The 16,822-nt window shown below is 54.3% G+C and overlaps 5 protein-coding genes across 5 annotated transcripts; 4 read left to right on the top strand and 1 right to left on the bottom strand.

Annotated features, from left to right (window-relative positions):
* Positions 1–1,038, top strand: CH63R_07011 (SH3 domain-containing protein; the record flags this gene model as incomplete). The annotated part of the gene is made up of 3 exons (XM_018301986.1): positions 1–138; positions 204–497; positions 547–1,038. 3 exons carry the CDS (start codon positions 1–3, stop codon positions 1,036–1,038), a joined length of 924 nt encoding a protein of 307 aa, XP_018156764.1.
* A 948-nt stretch (positions 1,039–1,986) lies between these two features.
* On the bottom strand, positions 1,987–2,514 carry CH63R_07010 (Mitotic spindle biogenesis protein; the record flags this gene model as incomplete). Its single annotated transcript, XM_018301985.1, has 1 exon — positions 1,987–2,514. One exon carries the CDS (start codon positions 2,512–2,514, stop codon positions 1,987–1,989), a length of 528 nt encoding a protein of 175 aa, XP_018156763.1.
* A 1,645-nt stretch (positions 2,515–4,159) lies between these two features.
* Positions 4,160–4,770, top strand: CH63R_07009 (uncharacterized protein; the record flags this gene model as incomplete). Its single annotated transcript, XM_018301984.1, has 2 exons — positions 4,160–4,518; positions 4,566–4,770. The coding sequence occupies 2 exons, from the start codon at positions 4,160–4,162 to the stop codon at positions 4,768–4,770; spliced, it is 564 nt and encodes a 187-aa protein (XP_018156762.1).
* A 1,682-nt stretch (positions 4,771–6,452) lies between these two features.
* On the top strand, positions 6,453–7,271 carry CH63R_07008 (Dj-1 family protein; the record flags this gene model as incomplete). Its single annotated transcript, XM_018301983.1, has 3 exons — positions 6,453–6,514; positions 6,572–6,752; positions 6,819–7,271. 3 exons carry the CDS (start codon positions 6,453–6,455, stop codon positions 7,269–7,271), a joined length of 696 nt encoding a protein of 231 aa, XP_018156761.1.
* A 2,633-nt stretch (positions 7,272–9,904) lies between these two features.
* On the top strand, positions 9,905–11,346 carry CH63R_07007 (YjeF; the record flags this gene model as incomplete). Its single annotated transcript, XM_018301982.1, has 7 exons — positions 9,905–9,916; positions 9,990–10,098; positions 10,157–10,222; positions 10,286–10,414; positions 10,785–10,853; positions 10,919–11,147; positions 11,244–11,346. 7 exons carry the CDS (start codon positions 9,905–9,907, stop codon positions 11,344–11,346), a joined length of 717 nt encoding a protein of 238 aa, XP_018156760.1.
* Positions 11,347–16,822: the final 5,476 nt, after the last annotated feature.

The following is a 16,822-nucleotide window of genomic DNA, read 5'->3' as shown; positions in this document are numbered from 1 at the left end:
ATGCCATCCTACGGTTCTCTTCATTCACCGTCATTGCGCAAAATGGAACAGTCAAGGGTTCAGTACGGGAGGAAGGGCATTAATCTGGGGAACATTATCGGTGATCCCTTCGCCCTAGCCACAGTCTCCATCTCCATGGTATGTCGACGTCCGCACAGCTCCTTCTTCGCCCTCGCGACTGCTTGATGCTAACTATCTCCAAGCTTGCATGGATAATTGCATTTATTAGCGCCATCATCGCGACGACCCAGGTCACAGACAACACCGGCTCTTTCCCCCCCTTCACATGGTGGACCATTGTCTATATGCTGTTCCTCATCGCCGGCGTCTTCGTTGTCGTCGCTTCCGACACGGCGCAGACCTACCACGTCGCTCTCACGGGGTACTTGGGTGCCGCCCTGGCCCTCAACTCGCTCACCATTCACTCCCTCATCTACTCGCCCATCGCCGCCCGCCAGTCTGCTGGTGCCGGCTTCATCCTGATGGCCATGGTTACCGTACGTCCAGATGATTGCAGTGCGATGGACAAATGCTGACTGCCTACAGATTGTTTGGATCTTTTATTTTGGCTCCGCCCCGTCAGCGAAGCCGCGCGCCTACCTCGACTCCTTCGCCCTGCAGAAGGAATCCGGCAACCGACAAATGATGTACGCCGGCGGCCGCCCCGAAACCTCGACCTCGGTGCAGCCCCCCCAGATGTACACGTCGGCGCAGCTCAACGGCTTCGAGAACCCGTCTCCCGTCCAGGGCATCCCCACCACCCAGACCCGCAGCTCAGGCGTGCCGCCCACGTTCAACGCGGCGCCGCCTGCCGCGAAGCCCCCCGGCCAAGACCAGGAGGTGGTGCCGCCCACCGAGTATCCCTACCGCGCGAAGGCCATCTACAGCTACGAGGCCAACCCTGACGATGCGAACGAGATCTCCTTCTCCAAGCATGAAATCTTGGAGGTTAGCGACGTGAGCGGACGGTGGTGGCAGGCGCGCAAGGAGACGGGCGAGACGGGCATCGCGCCAAGCAACTACCTGATCCTGTTATAATGAGCTCACGAATTTCGTTTCGCCGTTGGAGATGGGAGCAAAAAGAAGATGACCATATGGGAAATGGGAATGGTTTCGCGCTCACTGCTTGTTGGAGTACATTAGGGTCTCTTGTCCGGGATAAAACCAATGGCCGCCTTTTGGAGTCACGGGGCGGCACCACGTATATCCGCCGAAACGGCCTCTTTTTCTTCTTCTACCCGTTGTTTCTACTTCTACTCGCCCACCCCCGCGTGCAGGCCCTCCCTCTATTACTGTTAGTGTATGTTGCCATGGTTGCTAAAACCGAGGGGTTATAGTGGGCATGCTGTTTCCCCTTTCTTTCATTTTTACGTTTGTTTTTCTAGTGCGGTTTTCACGAGCAACGGGTCGGTCATTCGGATAGCTACGATAGCTCGCAAGTGGGATACACATGCATATTTGTATTCCCTTGCTGTTTTATAAATCGCATTTCACATACTGGAGAGAAGCGGGTGTCTGCGTGATTGTTTCGGTGAGACTAAGGAGACTCTAAGTGGTTCGGATGGCTAGGTAATCAAGTTCAGGCGGTAACGGTTGTGGAAGTTTCGACATAAAACAATGCTCTTGAAAACGGCCCTTCATGCTTAGTGTACTCCGTTCAATCATCCTCGTTTCGCTTGGCACATGAAGGCTCCGTGACATTCCATATATTCCGTCTCCTTGACAACCTCCATCAGGCCGTCTACTCGATCAACACGGCCGCCTCATCTCGAGTGTAGGGCGTGCTCTCAGCAACAGCCCGTCGCTCTCGGCACACGGAGTTGTGTTCATCCGCCGAGATCCTATCTCCGACTGCTTCCATTGGGTATCATAAACAACCTTCCTTTCGCCTCTCGCCCTACTTGAAACGCGAGCAAAACCTCGGGGCCCGGGATAACATCGCCCGTGCCATTGCCCACGCCAGCTTGTACACGCCCATCCTTCCCCTCATGCATTGTCCAGCCTCTTTCTCAGCTCCCGCTCCTTGGTCAGGACCTCCAGCTCGAGCCTCTCGACGCTGTACTCGAGCCCTTCCCTCCTCTGCCTAACGGCCCTCGCCCTCAGGGCCCTCTCCCCGCCCAGCGGCTTCCTTTTCGCGTCCCCCCTGCTGTTCTTGTACTTCTTGGTGGCGCCGTTGTTGTCGTCGTCGGCCTCGGGCCGGGCCAGGCGGCCCTGGAGCAGTTCGCAGCGGGCCTGGAGGGTCTCGATGCGCCTCTCGCGGCGGGCGATCTGAGCGTCGGCGCGGTCGAGGAGCAGGGCGATCTGGGGCCCGATCTCGTCGCGCAGGGAGGCCTCGGCGGCGGCGAGGGTGGGCTGGGGGATCAGCTCGAAGTGGCGGGTCGGGCGGAGGACGGAGGCGAGGCGGGGGAGGTCGGAGACGCCGGCGTCGAGGGCGGCGACGGAGGAGGAGAGGAAGTCGAGGGAGGAGCGGAGGGAGGCGACGCAGTCTGCGTAGGTTGCTCCGTTGTGGGCCATTATGATTGTGGTTGAGGTTGTGATTGTGTTGGTGTTGGTGGCTTTTCGTCTATGTTGTTTGTTTACTTTTGGGAGTTTCAACCACTGCGTGTGTGGTGGGGGGTCGGTGAGATGGTTGGACCGGGGAGTTTGGCCCCGTGGGTCGGGAGATAGGAGATGAGTGGTCTGCAAGGAAATCGCTTCGTTGACGTCGTTGAGATTGCGGTGGCTGGGACGGGGAGGGGAAGTCGCGCTGCGGTGAGGCTCTGGTTTCGTGGGTCTCGGGATGTTTGGTCGGGAAGGGAGAGGGTTTTGTTTTTAGAGGTTTCAGACCCGAGGAGGGGCGGCGGAGCGATGTGTCGCTGCTCGCTCCCTTGCGCTTGTTTACGGCCCCGCCCGCGAACCTCAACGCACGGGCCATGAACGGCCCCGGTACTCTGCCACGGTACCGGGTCTGGTCAGGCCCGAGGATGACCGCAATGGATCGTCTCCGTTAGGCTGGCAAGAATACTTAGATGCCGGTATTTTTGCCCATTCGAGTTCTTCTGGGCCAGATTTTTTTCTCTTTTGTGTACAAGATTCTCAGACATCGACTCGGGCGAAGGTACGATGTTTTGTCCGTGGAAACAGAGAGCGAGCTCACTTATACGGAAGGGAACAGGGAGAAACAGAAGCAAAACTAATTTGGTCACTATGTAGGAAGCGTTTACAATAACGAAAACCCACATATTCAAATACACCTAGAGACTAAATGTCTTGTTTAGAAAGCCTACTATCTCCCGGTAGACTTACCGGGATCTCACTGGAGCTTCCGTCTTCTTCTCCTCTGCTTCACTATTATCTCGGATGCCTGGCAATGTCTCTGAGAACATCTCGTGAGCCGAGACCAGTGGCTTTGTTTGGGAGCTAAGTAATCCCAACTCACCATACGATGACGTCAAAACTAAGCAGACTCATAAATCATCCTGCGAGATCATGCCTCACTTTCCGCAGCTTGCTCGTCTCAGATATCATGCCTATCAGCTTCAGTGGCGCCGCCGAAAAATGACGGTACCAGCCCAGGAGCCAAGGTCGTAGCATGTTGATCACGATGACATTCCGTCGCGCTAGAGTCGGTGTCAGCCCCTCCCCCCGTGCAATGAGAAACAACTCTCGCGCCCAAGTCAATGTCTCACAAGAGCCTATTAGGAATGCAACGACAAGAGTCAAGATCCATGGTCGATGAGCCCGCCAGTTGCCCTTGGCTGCTCCTGAATTTGAGATTTACATCTAAGCGATGCGTTTCACTCTCCCATTGAGGGGTCGCACCTCTATGCCCGTCTTCGGCTCAGCTACTGCCCATCAATACCTGACGCCGTCCACTTGGATGAACATCATGATACCGTTGCGCAGATAGACAACCCTCCCTGATCTTGGTACGCACCTCGGTGGCATTCAGACCGGCTTTATAGCGATACGTCGCTGGTATATGGAACAGTTAGCGCGCATTTTATCATGGTTGTCAAATGAGGGGACAGCGTTAACCTTCCGCCCTCAGCCCAGGCAGGTGGTCTGCCACATAATCAAGCAACGAGACACGAACGGGATTCAAGACACCTGTGGCCCTCCGCGCTGGTACTTCCCAACGCCTCCGACGTCGCTGCACAGGCCGGATTCAAACTTATATATGCCTACCGGGGCTACGGGTCCCTCGCCAACTTCGACCAGGCAGGCCTTCGAGACGCTCCCATTCGTCGACATCGTCCACCTCACGGGCGGCGACTCGTTCGTCTGCCAGGCTATGTGTAACCAGGTGCTAGCTCGCCGCTGTTTCTTCCTCAGAAACGCCATCTGCTCCTGCATCACGGACGCGGTGGACGTCACCTTCGCCGCGAGCCCGGCGCCCGCCGAGTCCCTCTGCACTACACCGTGCCTGAACCAGCCGCCGGCCGCCAATTTCGACGCAATCGTCGACGGCATCGCAGTGTACCACGTCTACGGCCAGGACGCGTTGCGACTGGCGTCATCATCTTCGACTATCAACGGGTCTACCACGAGCCGCACGAGCTTCGTCACGAGCACCACTATCACAGACGCGACGACCACAGCGGATACGACGTCTACTACAGATGCATCGTCTACGACAATGGAATCCACGGCCACGTTGTCCACTTTTTCTACCGTAGATACAACGTCTGCGTCATCTACAGCCGAATTCACACCCGCACCTACTTCGTCTACTGCAGATACAACATCTGCAACGTTTACTACAGATATTATAGCTACCACAGTAAGTAGCAGTTACAGCACTACCTCGAGCAGAAGCTCCTATATAATCATCAGCAAGTCTTCATCATCAAGCGCTAGTAGTGCTGGCTTTGCTCTCACACTCTCCAGCTCTTTGGATACGAGCACAATCCAAAGTTCAGGTTTAAGCTCCCATTCAAGTTCAAGTTCAAGTCCAGCGTCAAGCTCAACATTCACTTCAACGCCGTCGACATCGCCATCCGACTCACCCTCTCTACCTTCAGTCCATTGTCTTTCACGATTTTCCACAGATTCAACACAGCGTTTACCACTTCTTCAGCCTCGCAACAGCCCTTAAGCAACCCCGTCATAATCTTGACATCCGCGCCGAGCAGCAGCAACAGCAGCAGCCGCGTCATTTTTCGCCCCCTACAACGGTTTCCGTACAGAGTAGCTCAGCACCGCCTCTGCTCGGGAATTCCTGCAGTGTGGGCAGCTTGCCAACCACACCCAGGAACAGCCCGACAGTGGCTCCTTCTACCGACTCTGTGGCTTCGCCGATCAACAGTGCCCAAGCACCTGTCGCTGTTAACCCACCATGCCTATCGGTGGTTATTGCGTCGCTGGATGCGACGCCAATGACAGGAGGGGTGTAGCAGGGAGAACATCATGAAGCACTCCATACTCACTCAAAGATAGGTCGATTGGGTTCACAGAGATTTGCCGGGAAACGTTGGTAGTTGATGGAGAGAATCACAGAACTGAACGGAAGCATCATGGGGCCGAATCCTGTGAGGGTGTTTTCCGGGTGTTTTCGTCCCAGAGTGCCAGATGTTTGCTTTAGTCTTCTTCTACTCGAATCGGGTGTCGCGAGTATCCAGTTCAAAGTCCATTCTAAACCTAACTGCCCTTCTCGGCGTAAAGAAAGACAAGGTTGAAAATGATAATTCGAGAGAGAAAAGGGGCTTGGCTTGTTGTAGCGGTCCCGCATCTCAAACGGCCTTGAATGCTACTCGAGTGCTAGGTTAAAAACAGCAGGCACAGGGGTCCCTAACCTGATACAAAATGATGCAGGTTGGTACCTTGATTACAAGAGACCAGAGCTTTTGACAGGTTAAGAAGATGAAGTTGCGGCAAACGTCGACAAGCTTCCGGAGCGCTGTTCTGTACCAGACCAGAACCACAATGATGCGGAACAATTAATGGGGCTCTCCCTGCTCCATGACGGCAGATGCGCACTCCGCGTAATGGGCCGAGGGTGCCTGCGCCGGATTCCATAATCGAGACGGAGGCTGTTCGGAACGCCGAGTGAGTCCAAGTTCCGACGGGCGCCGACCTCACAAGGGCTCTATCCGCCCGTGCCCCCACTTTCTCACGATCCAAGGTGTCAAAGGATCTAAGCGCAAGAGGCTCCGACTCTCTCGATTGGTCGTGTTTGCACAGACATTTGTGCGCCGACACCAGAACTGGACGTAACTTCCGGACCCACTCGGTTCTAACGCCCGTCGCCCCGTTCCGGAAACTCGCCGCACAGACGACGGGCTTAGCCAACCATGAGCACTTACACCGACATGTAAGCGGCATGGTAGCGTCACGACGACTGGCTTTCAACAACGCGTCCAAGGTATAAGGAACCTTTTCCCGGCACGCCTGGAAACTAATCCGAATCCATCATCTAACGACTTCAAACATCTCTGCACAATTTCAACTCTCTACTCAAAACCCCCGCAGCCATGGCCTTCAACCTTAGCAAGCCGAATCGCAAGATTCAAGCCGGCGTCATATTGACAAAGGGGTAAAGTGCTCGGTCATTCCATTTCTCCATTTTCGCAGACCACTGACATGCCCACAGCGTTACCGAGATGCTCGATGTAGCGCCCTTTGAATTCTTCGCCTGGACGGATGAGACCGCGTGTCGGCTAATGAACCTTCCCGAGGAGATGTGGAAGGATGCCATCGATATCGAGCTCCACTGGGTCTCCGAGGATGGGAAGCCAGTCCAGATGAAGAGCGCAGCCCAGATCCAACCCACCGTAGGTCGAGCAGTCAGAGCCCGATATATATTTGGAGAGTGTGAGACTAACAGGACGATCTCCTAGGACTCGTTTGCGTCTTGCCCACCGCTTGACATTGCGCTTATGGGTGCCAGCGTGGGCTACAAGACGAGCGACGCCGAGATAGCCTTCATTCGCAAGGTCTACGACCAGTGCAGCGCCTTCCTCACCATCTGCGGCGGCGTCATGGCCCCCCTGGAAGCAGGCATCCTCGCCGGCAAAACGGCCACCGGCCCACGTCCGATGATCGGCACGCTGCGGGAGACGGCGCCGGCGGTCGATTGGGTCGAGAAGCGCTGGGCGCACGACGGCAAGCTCTGGACCTCGGGCACGCTGCTGAACGGCACGGACATGATGCGCGCGTTCGCCGAGGCCACGTGGGGCGGGAAGAGCGGGCTGTTTGAGGCGCTCCTCGACATGGGCGGGTATCCTGCGAGGGACGTGGACTTCAAGGACTTCAGGGGACATCACTACCCGATCGAAAAACTGGAATTTTGAATGATGGATGAGTTCTTCTCCTACTTTCTCTCCGAGAGATTTCGGCCACCTTCGCTGAATCTTTGGCAATGCTGGAGTATTTCAAGTCCTTGTTGTTAGATGTTTGCGACGGTTTCGATATGAAAAGAAGGAGAAACATCGTACCACTTGAATGTTGTTGTATCAGCTCGAAATTTTAACCTAGGATGAGTTCAGCCTTTTCTCACGTGGTCAAGAACGCCTGGAACTGACAGCTATGGCTCCCTGCTACGCCCCTCTCGCTGGTGACATCCGATGTGCGCTTGCTTCAACTGTCTTGTAGCTCTGCGGAGTGAATTCTTTGTACTTTTTTCTTGCAGCCCAATTCGATCATCTTTAAACCTAGAGCACTGTTCTGCAATGGAGATTACGACAAGGTCGATTACATGTAGTCCAGGCCTCGAGGGGTTTCTTGATCGTAGGGTAGCTTGCGTTAAATGATATCTAGCTCCTCTCAAATGTCTCAAAGCCGTCACGCTAGTATGTTTCTCAAACAATAGTAGAAACCCGGAGACAGAAGATGTAGAGATGCCCGGTATGCAGCTCTAGTTGAATACCTATGCCACACTCTCATCTTTTTGGAATCTAAGCGGGGGTGAGGGACTACCTGTATCCACATAAGTTGGAGCTGGTACGGGTTGAGGTGCGTTCTCCGGGCAAAACATCACCATCCCCCGCTGCGCGCTGATCTTCAGTCCTGTCTCGAACTTTGGCTGGGCGAGACATTCTCACCATATAGCACTTCGGATAGGGTGGCAAGTTCACTTGCACCAGCTCCTAGTGGTAAGTAGGTATGAATGCCCATCCCCTGAAGAATGATCAGTGCTGACTTTGTTATTATGAAATTTTAGGCTATGTGGTTCAGATGGATTCAAGCCTAGGGTGTCAGAAAAAAAAGTTTCATCCGGTTAGCAATGTAATCAATTTGCAACATCGGTTCGCATCAAGAAGCGCGTCCGCTGCGGTCTGGTCGTCTTTCGCCCAACGTCGTGTGATGATACCTCTACCCACTATACCCTCGACATCTAGAAACTCCTGCCTTCTAAAGAGATCATTGACGCGGTTCTCATATTCGTCCCTCTCCTCCTGCAACCTGAACAGCCCGCCCAATTCTCAATGAGGCCAATGCTTTGTGACAGTAGCGTATAGGACAGAACCAAGACTCAAGAACGCAAGTTACTGTTAACAATGCCCTTACTGTGCATGTAAGCAACGCATTCAATAGCCTGCTAAAACCACCTTTCATGGAGTCGTTGAGAGGCATTTTGGCTGCCCAGATATTGCTGCAGCCTGCCATGTCTACACTCGGTAAGTAGAATTCTTGGAGGTTTCGTCAGATTTCCAAGGAACCTGTAGGGTCTCATAAACCGTTCCTCCAGAATGTATGCTTCTAAGCCTTACCTTACGATCCAAGGGTAATATCGCAGCCTAGGCAAGATTTTATCTTCGACAGCATAGCGCTTCACTACCTCCAGCCAGGGTCAGATATACTGAACCTTGTAGACATAAACAAAATTGCCTTTTCTGGCTTGGAAGAGAATGCACGTAGACCCTAATGAATGGAGCTGTTCAAGCTGCCGTAGTGTAAGGAGGTCGTGTGCCATGACAACAGGGAGGAAGAATGGAGGTGTGTAGAAGGGTGAGATCAGGAGGTCAGTGAAGGTGTAGATAAAAGGTAAACAGTTAATCCGCAAGCCATTAGAGCGTGTATCAGCATATTAGTATGAGGGGGTGAAACCTAACTAACTAAACTTTCAAGGCGCTTTGTTTGACTGAATTAAGTTTCAGTACCTATATCAGGTTGCGCTGGTCTTGTAGAAACATATCCTCTTTGTTATTTACAAAAAACTAGCTGGCCTATCATATGCTCTTGTTAGAGGGCCATTTGGTTTATCTAGGGCAGAGTATCTAAGTGGGAGAAAGAGGGTCGTTTGTGCTGTTCACCTGTGTGCATCCTTCTGCCACGACTGAATCTCAGTATCAATTTATTAAAAGCAGTAGATAAGTGCTGTGGGAGATGGTTTGAATGGGAGAACGATTCAAAGATCGAACACAGTGCAACAAAGCTGGTTGCATCTCACTGCTCTTCGAGACCTTTACAGCTTGATATCTCGCTTGCAAGTCGTTTGAAAATGCTGTGTGATGATGAAACGAGTTGATATGTTGGGAAATTCCAAGTTAAAACAATGCCAGCAGGAGTATCTACTTTATGCATACCGTCCTCAATCTGACGTCTTGTCTCTTGTTATGTAATGATGATGTTGATGTGTGCACAGTGCACAGAATGGCGGGGTATGTGTAGTCATGCGACCTCAGGATGGAGGCAAAGGGAAGGGGAAAGGAAGCAACCTTGATGGCACAGTGTCTATCAGTATTGAAATGGCCCTTGCAATGACACTGTGTGGATACAGTTTCGGCGACAGCCGAACCGCCGTGGTTCGTCGCTGACCGGTGCGGTGCGGAGTGATGTCAGCCCGTCGCACGGCCCTTCCGTCCTCATCCACTCTCTTCCCTGACCTGTGCCCGGCAGACCTTAGCTCTCAACTTCAACGTCACCTCTCGAAGAACAAACCCGCCTTAATTGTTAAGAAGTCCGTTGAACAGAGTACCCCAACATGTCCCTGAGAGTGAGTTGTCGCCGAGGACCAGAGACCCCAGACGAGGTTTCAATGATGCTGACGGCGCGGGCAAAACAAACAGACCCTCGGAGCGAAGGCGGCCGCAGCCCTCGACAAGGACCTGATGAGCACCGGCGCGTTTTCCCTTGACCAGCTGATGGAGCTCGCCGGTCTGTCCGTTTCTCAAGCTGGTAGCTCCTCCACTTGTCCTGGCGGCCTTTGGAGAGTATCAATTGACGCTCTGTGCAGTTTACCGTGTCCACCCGCCCAGCCGAGGTGTGAATGTTCTGATCGCTTGCGGCCCTGGCAACAACGGTGAGTTGTTGTTTTTGGCCGCCCAGTGCGCCAATTAGACCGTGAAGCTTACCCAGACTCAAGGGGGCGACGGATTGGTTGCCGCCCGGCACCTCCGTCACTACGGCTACAAGCCAACGATCTACTACCCCAAGAGAAGCAAAAACGATTTGTACCAAGTGAGTGAGGTTTCATTTGATTTTGTCTATCTCGGTTCGTTTGCCCTGAGCAGTAGTACATGAAGAGTGGTCGCGCAATTATATACCATCATCTATCTGGCGACTCCTCTTCGTCTTCGAGCTTCCTCTTGTTTTCCATACCACGCTAAAACAATTCGCTTTGTGAGCTTCCCACGCCATACTATGCAAATGCGCAACTCTATGAATCTTCTCCCGAGAAGAGAAAAACGTCAGCGTTTCCGGTTGCGTGTATCAGTGGTTGCAGTCGTTGAACAGCAGCCCCCTTCCCCCTCCCTTTCTTGTTTTTTCTTTCTATCCTCTTCTCGGGGCCTGCCGTGGAGTCGAATGTCTCGCTGATCTTGTGTTTCTCCCGTAGCGTCTGGCGCAGCAACTAGTGGATTTAGATGTCCCCTTTGTCGACGATTTCCCTGCGGCTCTTAAGTCGACGGATCATGTCGTGGACGCCATCTTCGGTTTGTCACCACCTCTGCTGATTTCGTGATTTCGTCTGTTCTCGCGCCTGACGTCGTGAGTCCAGGGTTCAGCTTCTCTGGTGAGGTTCGGGAGCCGTTCCCCGCAGTGATCAGGGCGTTAGAAGAGACCAAGTTGCCGGTGACTTCTGTTGACGCCCCTTCGTCGTGGAACATCGAGGACGGCCCGCCTTCGTCTGGCCCTGGCAGCTCCTTCCAACCTGCGGTCCTCGTCAGCTTGACGGCACCAAAGCCGTTGGTGAAGCATTTTAAAGGACGTCACTTCATCGGTGGAAGGTAAGCCCAGGAACTCCAGCTGTCTCTTCCCTCCCCCGCAAGGCATTACAGGTAAAAAGAAACTGTAAGGGATTGTTTGGCTGACCTTGGGAGCAGATTCGTATCGCCGGGCATTGCTGAAAAGTACAACCTAGACATTCCGCAGTACGAAGGCATCGACCAGGTGGTGGAAGTTGATATTAAGGGACAGAAGCTATGAAGAAGTCAGCCGACACTTTATAGCTATCCCTCCCCCCTCCATCTCGCGGAATTTTCCGATCTCTACGTCTGAGCACTTACAATCAAGCTTTTTTGTTGCCGAAATGTCTGTTAGATGACCGCACAGCCCCCGATACGGCTGTTGGGACAGACGGGACTGGGACATCGACCGTCGAGCATCTGCATCGGCTGAATTAAGAGACCCTGCGGGCAATCCAGTAGGGGAGGATGGTATGCGTGACAGAAGGCGACATAGACAAGGTAAAGCCTTCGACAGACCGGGCAGACAGTTTTGTGCTCAACACACATGAAAACCGAATGAAAGGGATTTTGAGCCTCTCGGACAGCCGTGTGAAGAGTGACGACGAGGATGTGTGATCGGAAGAGGGCAACATGGAAGTATTTCGTCCGGGTTGTTAAGGGTAATGAGGAGAGTATCTGATTGACTGTGGGCGGGACGAGTAGGCGGAAGGTCAAGGGACCACCGGGGCGTGTTGGACTTGGTTGCCAGACCGGCGGCCGAAGATGTGGCTGATATAAAAAGCAGCTGTGGCTGCTGCCCCCCAGCTCGGGTGCCGCTCATCCAATAGCGAGACAGAAGCAATTGGGAATTGCCACACGGTGGTTCCACAGGGACCCCTTGCCAGGCCGGAGCGTTTTTGACAACGGAGAAGGACACGGACGAGGGTACCGGCGGTCCTGGCTGGTTGGTCGGTGCGTAGGTATGTACTTGTAGACAGGGTGGTGGTTGTACGGGACTGAGCCGCTGAGGTGGGAAGGGGGGCGAAACTGAACGGCGGCGGCGGCGGCGGCGGAAGCCGACTCAACGGGAAGAAAGGTTTCCTCAAGGGGGTAACGAGGGGGTTTAGGACGACAAAAAGATAATAGCGACGAGGGGGGGGGGGCAAGAGTTGGACTTGTGATGATCAAAAAGAGAAGGGGAGGAAGAGGGCAGAAAGGTAAACGCTAACGACTCGACTGATGAACGAGGGAAAGGGTCAGGGCAACAAGAAGGCAGCGGCGGCGGCGGTATGGAAGCGGGTAAGGCGTGACAAGGCGAAGCAGAGTCTAATCATGCTCGACAATTTTGATTTGGGATATATTTTGGTGCGTCCCATATCCCATTCTTTTTTTTTTCTTTTCTTCCCCGTCCCTCAGTAGAATTCCCCTCCCCTCCCCCCCTCCTTCATGGTGAAGATGTACTCTGTACACCTGGGTGTTCCGGACATGGCACCCTTCTTTCCCCATCTGTATCCCCCAGGCCGGACCCATGACCGGGTCAGGTAAGGTACCTACCTACATAAAGAGGAGGAGGAGGAAGGGTGGAGGGGTGGGAGGGATGAGATGGGTAACGTAGATAAAAGGTAGGTAGCAAAGCCACACCCAAAGACCCTTTTTTTGTGTGTGCAGAGAAGACAGATAGGCAGAATGAAAAAGGGCGAAAAGTCGAACGGGGACACCAGTCCGTCCGTCCCCCAAGCCCATCAATCCGACTGAAATGCTGGGCTTCCTGGTCGTAGGTCTTGCCGGAGCAAAAGGTCCGTTTGACCCCTGTGATAGGCCCGAGCGGCAAGGCAGCGCTTACGGGGCCGCATGGAGCACTGCGTAGTATCCGTCGGACGGGACCCGCTTTTCCTCTTGTCTCTTTCAAGAACGGGGCCCACATGGGTAAGTGTTGGTACCTACCTACCCAAGGTACCTACCTACCCAGCTTGGTAGGCATGGCTGTGGGATAGCGTATCCGAAAGACGGGTAGGTAGCAGGTAGGTACGCACGCATGCTCATTTATTAGACCTCTCCTTCCCTCCCAATACAATCCTTGTCCCTACGCCCCCTCTTGTTCCTTCCGTTAGTACCGATCATGGAAGTTGGCAGGGACATGACAGGCAGGTGGGAGAAAAAGAGGCAAGAGTCACACTTGTGCGTTGAAAGAAGGCCCAAAAGAGAGCAGATGGAGGAGTTGAAGGGGTACAATGGTAACCGAGAGATTGCCATTTATTATATCAATTCATCCGAGTGTGCTGTATTGAGGATGTTGAAGCAGAAGACTCCGATGTAAAAGGCACTTACTTAGTTGCATTATTGTATTCGAATGAATCCCCCTACCCAACTGTCTAACTAATTACCTCGCACTGATACACTTATCGTCATTATCTTCTTCCTCTTCTTCTTATCCCCCTGGCCCGTTCGAGGCAAAGCATCACGCTGATACTCGGCGTCCGACGACGCCACGAGACTCCAGGCGATGCTTAGCCGCCGCGTTGAAGTCTGGACTGTTCGTTCCGGCCGCGCCATCGCTACCCGTACCGGGGGTGGCGGATCCTAGGGGACGCGATAGCTACGAGCATCGCGTTCACTGGGGCGGCCGTCAAAGCTCTTGAGGCTCTTCAACTGGGGACCCTGCTGCTACCGCAATGCGAACGGTCACTCATAAAACGGTCCATACGTCATAAGACAGCTCGCGCGCATGTGGGAGGATTCGGGAATGGGGGGTTTCCAGAAAACCGGCGCCACTACCATAGGAGAAGAATTTCCGAGCATACGGAAAGGCCAAAACTCATCTTCCAGTGAGATCGAATTTTCCAGGCTTGTTGAGCCATGCATCTGTCCCGTCGTTCCTCCGGGTTTACCATCACGCCGCTCACGGACAAGGACAAGACACCAATCCCATGCTTCAAAATGAATTTAGAAAGGGGTCCCCCTTCTTCGACGAAGCTGGGGCCGGGGTATAATAGCTTGTCTGCTTCACTTGCAAGGGGGGAAAGGAGAAGAGACAGAGAGAGAAAAAAAAGGGACCCCTAGAAAGGAACCCCGCCATGTTTCCCTCACCGAGAGGCTGGGACGTGAACGGCGACGCGGCGCAACGGGCTACAGTTGCAGATACGAAGTTTCTGGTGGCTTCGAGAAAGCGAAAATGGCCACGTCTGGGCCTAACCCTGCCACCGTTCCGAACCCAAGACCCTGAACGGGAATGTCCTCTTAGGCTTCCCCTCACGCCAAAGGTGGGCTAAATCTCCAGCCACGGCAAATCGCCACGGGCTGGCTCCCACCAAAGCTTGAGGCTGATTGATTGCATGCCAACTGCGCTTCAGGGAGAGAAGCCGGCGCACGGTTGGATTGGCCTTGCACTCTGATGCTGATGCCGCTACTGGCTGCATCAGACACACACCCCAAGCGTGGCCTGTTAAGGCCTGTCTAGGCCTGCCTGACAAAGCCCAGCGATCCCCTCAGCAGGACCCTATGCTTGGGATCGTGGTGGCTGCCGGTGACAGCAATCAGTCGCGCCATTGGTCACAAGGCCCCTCCACCTTGCAGAGCAGAGCAGTGGCGGCATCAAGTTCCTTGGCAGCAGTGGCTTCCTCCTGCAGCACATCGAGGTATCTAGTGTACACTACTCGGCCGACTGTCGCATTCCTCAGCGGATTTTCTTCACCTCTCCCCCACGCCGCCAGTGTCCGAGTATCGTTCTGCTTTATGGAGCACGATGATTTCTTATGCTGCTGGGAGGAACACGGCGGAAGATCGTGGCAGCGGCTGTCTGTGTGGCAGACAGCGGACGCTGCCGGGCTCGAATGGCCAAATCCTGGGGGGTGATTCCCTGCAAAGGGAGGGTGTTCGACAAGGGTCTAGCGCATCATGATGCTGACGAAATTCAGCTTGGGTTATGCCGAAACGGTCGACGAATCATGGCCGGCAAATCAAGCTGGAGCCTCCGACGGGGTCTCAGAAGAGTGGATATTGGGATATTGGGATATATCACGTTGGTCGAATGCGACCACTGCCAACTGGTCACTGTCAGTCACCAGTCTGTTCCCCCAGCATTGTGTTGTTCGACCCCTGCACGCTAGCTCGGTCCTCAGATTTGGCCTGGTTTGTCGTCCTGGAGAAAGACCTCCGCCCGCGCCGGGTTACGAACTCCTCACGTCATCTCACCCAGTGGGCGCCCGAATCTCATGGTGACGCCTCGGATCCCCACCGTCGACGCCCAATGCGATTGAGTTTTCAACATCCCAGGGACCAGAAGGCCCTGCGACGCAGGGTGTGGTGAGCTCTCCTTTTTGGGATCGACTTTGACTGTGGCCGCCGAACCCTGACCGACTCCGTGTCAAGCCAGACTCAGCGGGTACACTGGCCAACTTGGGCTCGAGTCGTGCAAAAAAGGTTTCCACTGCGAAATCCCATTCTCGCTTTCAGGGTCTGCCACCATCAAGATTCGCTTGTGCGCCGCCCTCGTGGTCGGCGACTGGGGGGGGGGGACGTCTGTCTCTTACCCCCCTCTAACCAACCCCGCCAGCACAGCACAAAATACAGACGGCATCCAGCTTGTGTGTCGGGCCGCGGTCAATGCGACTGATTCACGGGTTGATGGCCGTTCCGATGTTGGGCCAATGATGCCCGATCCGGAGCTTGTCGCCTCTACGGCAGCGTCTTTTTCCATCATCCTTGTCCGCGTGAACGGGAGGCCATCCAAGCCGGGCTTTGGATCCAGTTGCAGCAAAGTCGCCGCGACTCAGGTGACTGATGAGCCGGAGCGGGCTCCGATGCCATGTCTCACTCAGCCCGGCATGTGAATGGCTTACTTGAGCAAGTCAAAAAGCATACAGCCCCAGCGGGCTCAAGTACTTACTTACTGTCTGCCCTAGCCTACCGTGCTGCACCCAACCGACAAAGACCTGTCGACGGGTTTCGGGTAGGCGTGCTCGTCTGCAGGCAACTCGGTTTATGGCATGCAGTTGGCGACGATCATTTCCCCTTTTTTCAGCAAAGGGTGCCGCTAACTCGAACAAATCTTGCCGCAGCAACTTTTTGACCATCCATACCGCCGCTACGCAGATGTCTGTCACGTTGGTTCCCGCCATTTACTATCACACCATTCTCGAAGGGGTACATGTAGCGAGTCTCCACTTGCTTCGAACGGCGGCAAATACAACACGATGAACTTGAAGGAGGATTGTTGACAGCGTGTTGTCTTCCCCGTCCCGTCCCTTGTCGCCGTCGACGCAAATTTTGCTCAGGGTCCAAGTCTGCTCGGCTTGGTGTGCGCTGTGAGCTGTTTCGTGTGACGGCGTAGGTTGGGCCGGGCGGCAGCTGAAGTTTCGCGAAGATTCCAGCTCGTTGGAGACGATGTGGGGGTGCATTGACGTCGGTCTGTCTGCCTTCACCCGTATAGCGCAGGGTTCATGATGTCCCGAATGGAAAAACCTGGACAATTCTTGCGGTTCAGCAAGTCGCAGACCAGCAACGCACATAAAGTCATGCCTTGCCACAGGGGAGGGGTGGTGAGTTTGTTTCGACGACGGGCCAACGACAAGACACGGCCGTTGCAAGGCCTTGCCTGTCCACGTCCGATGTCATACGCAGCATAGGGGTCTCTGCGCCCTCTTAGGTCTTGGACTCGCAGCACGACGTATCGCGCGCGTTGCCACGTCCATACACCACGCAAGCTGACTGGTCCAAGTGTTGGGTGTTCGTGAACT

The sequence above is a fragment of the Colletotrichum higginsianum genome, chromosome 5, assembly GCF_001672515.1.
Source record: "Colletotrichum higginsianum IMI 349063 chromosome 5, whole genome shotgun sequence".
Classification (NCBI taxonomy): domain Eukaryota; kingdom Fungi; phylum Ascomycota; class Sordariomycetes; order Glomerellales; family Glomerellaceae; genus Colletotrichum; species Colletotrichum higginsianum.
Note: the sequence above shows the minus strand (reverse complement) of the source record. Positions and strands in the feature narration are given on the sequence as shown.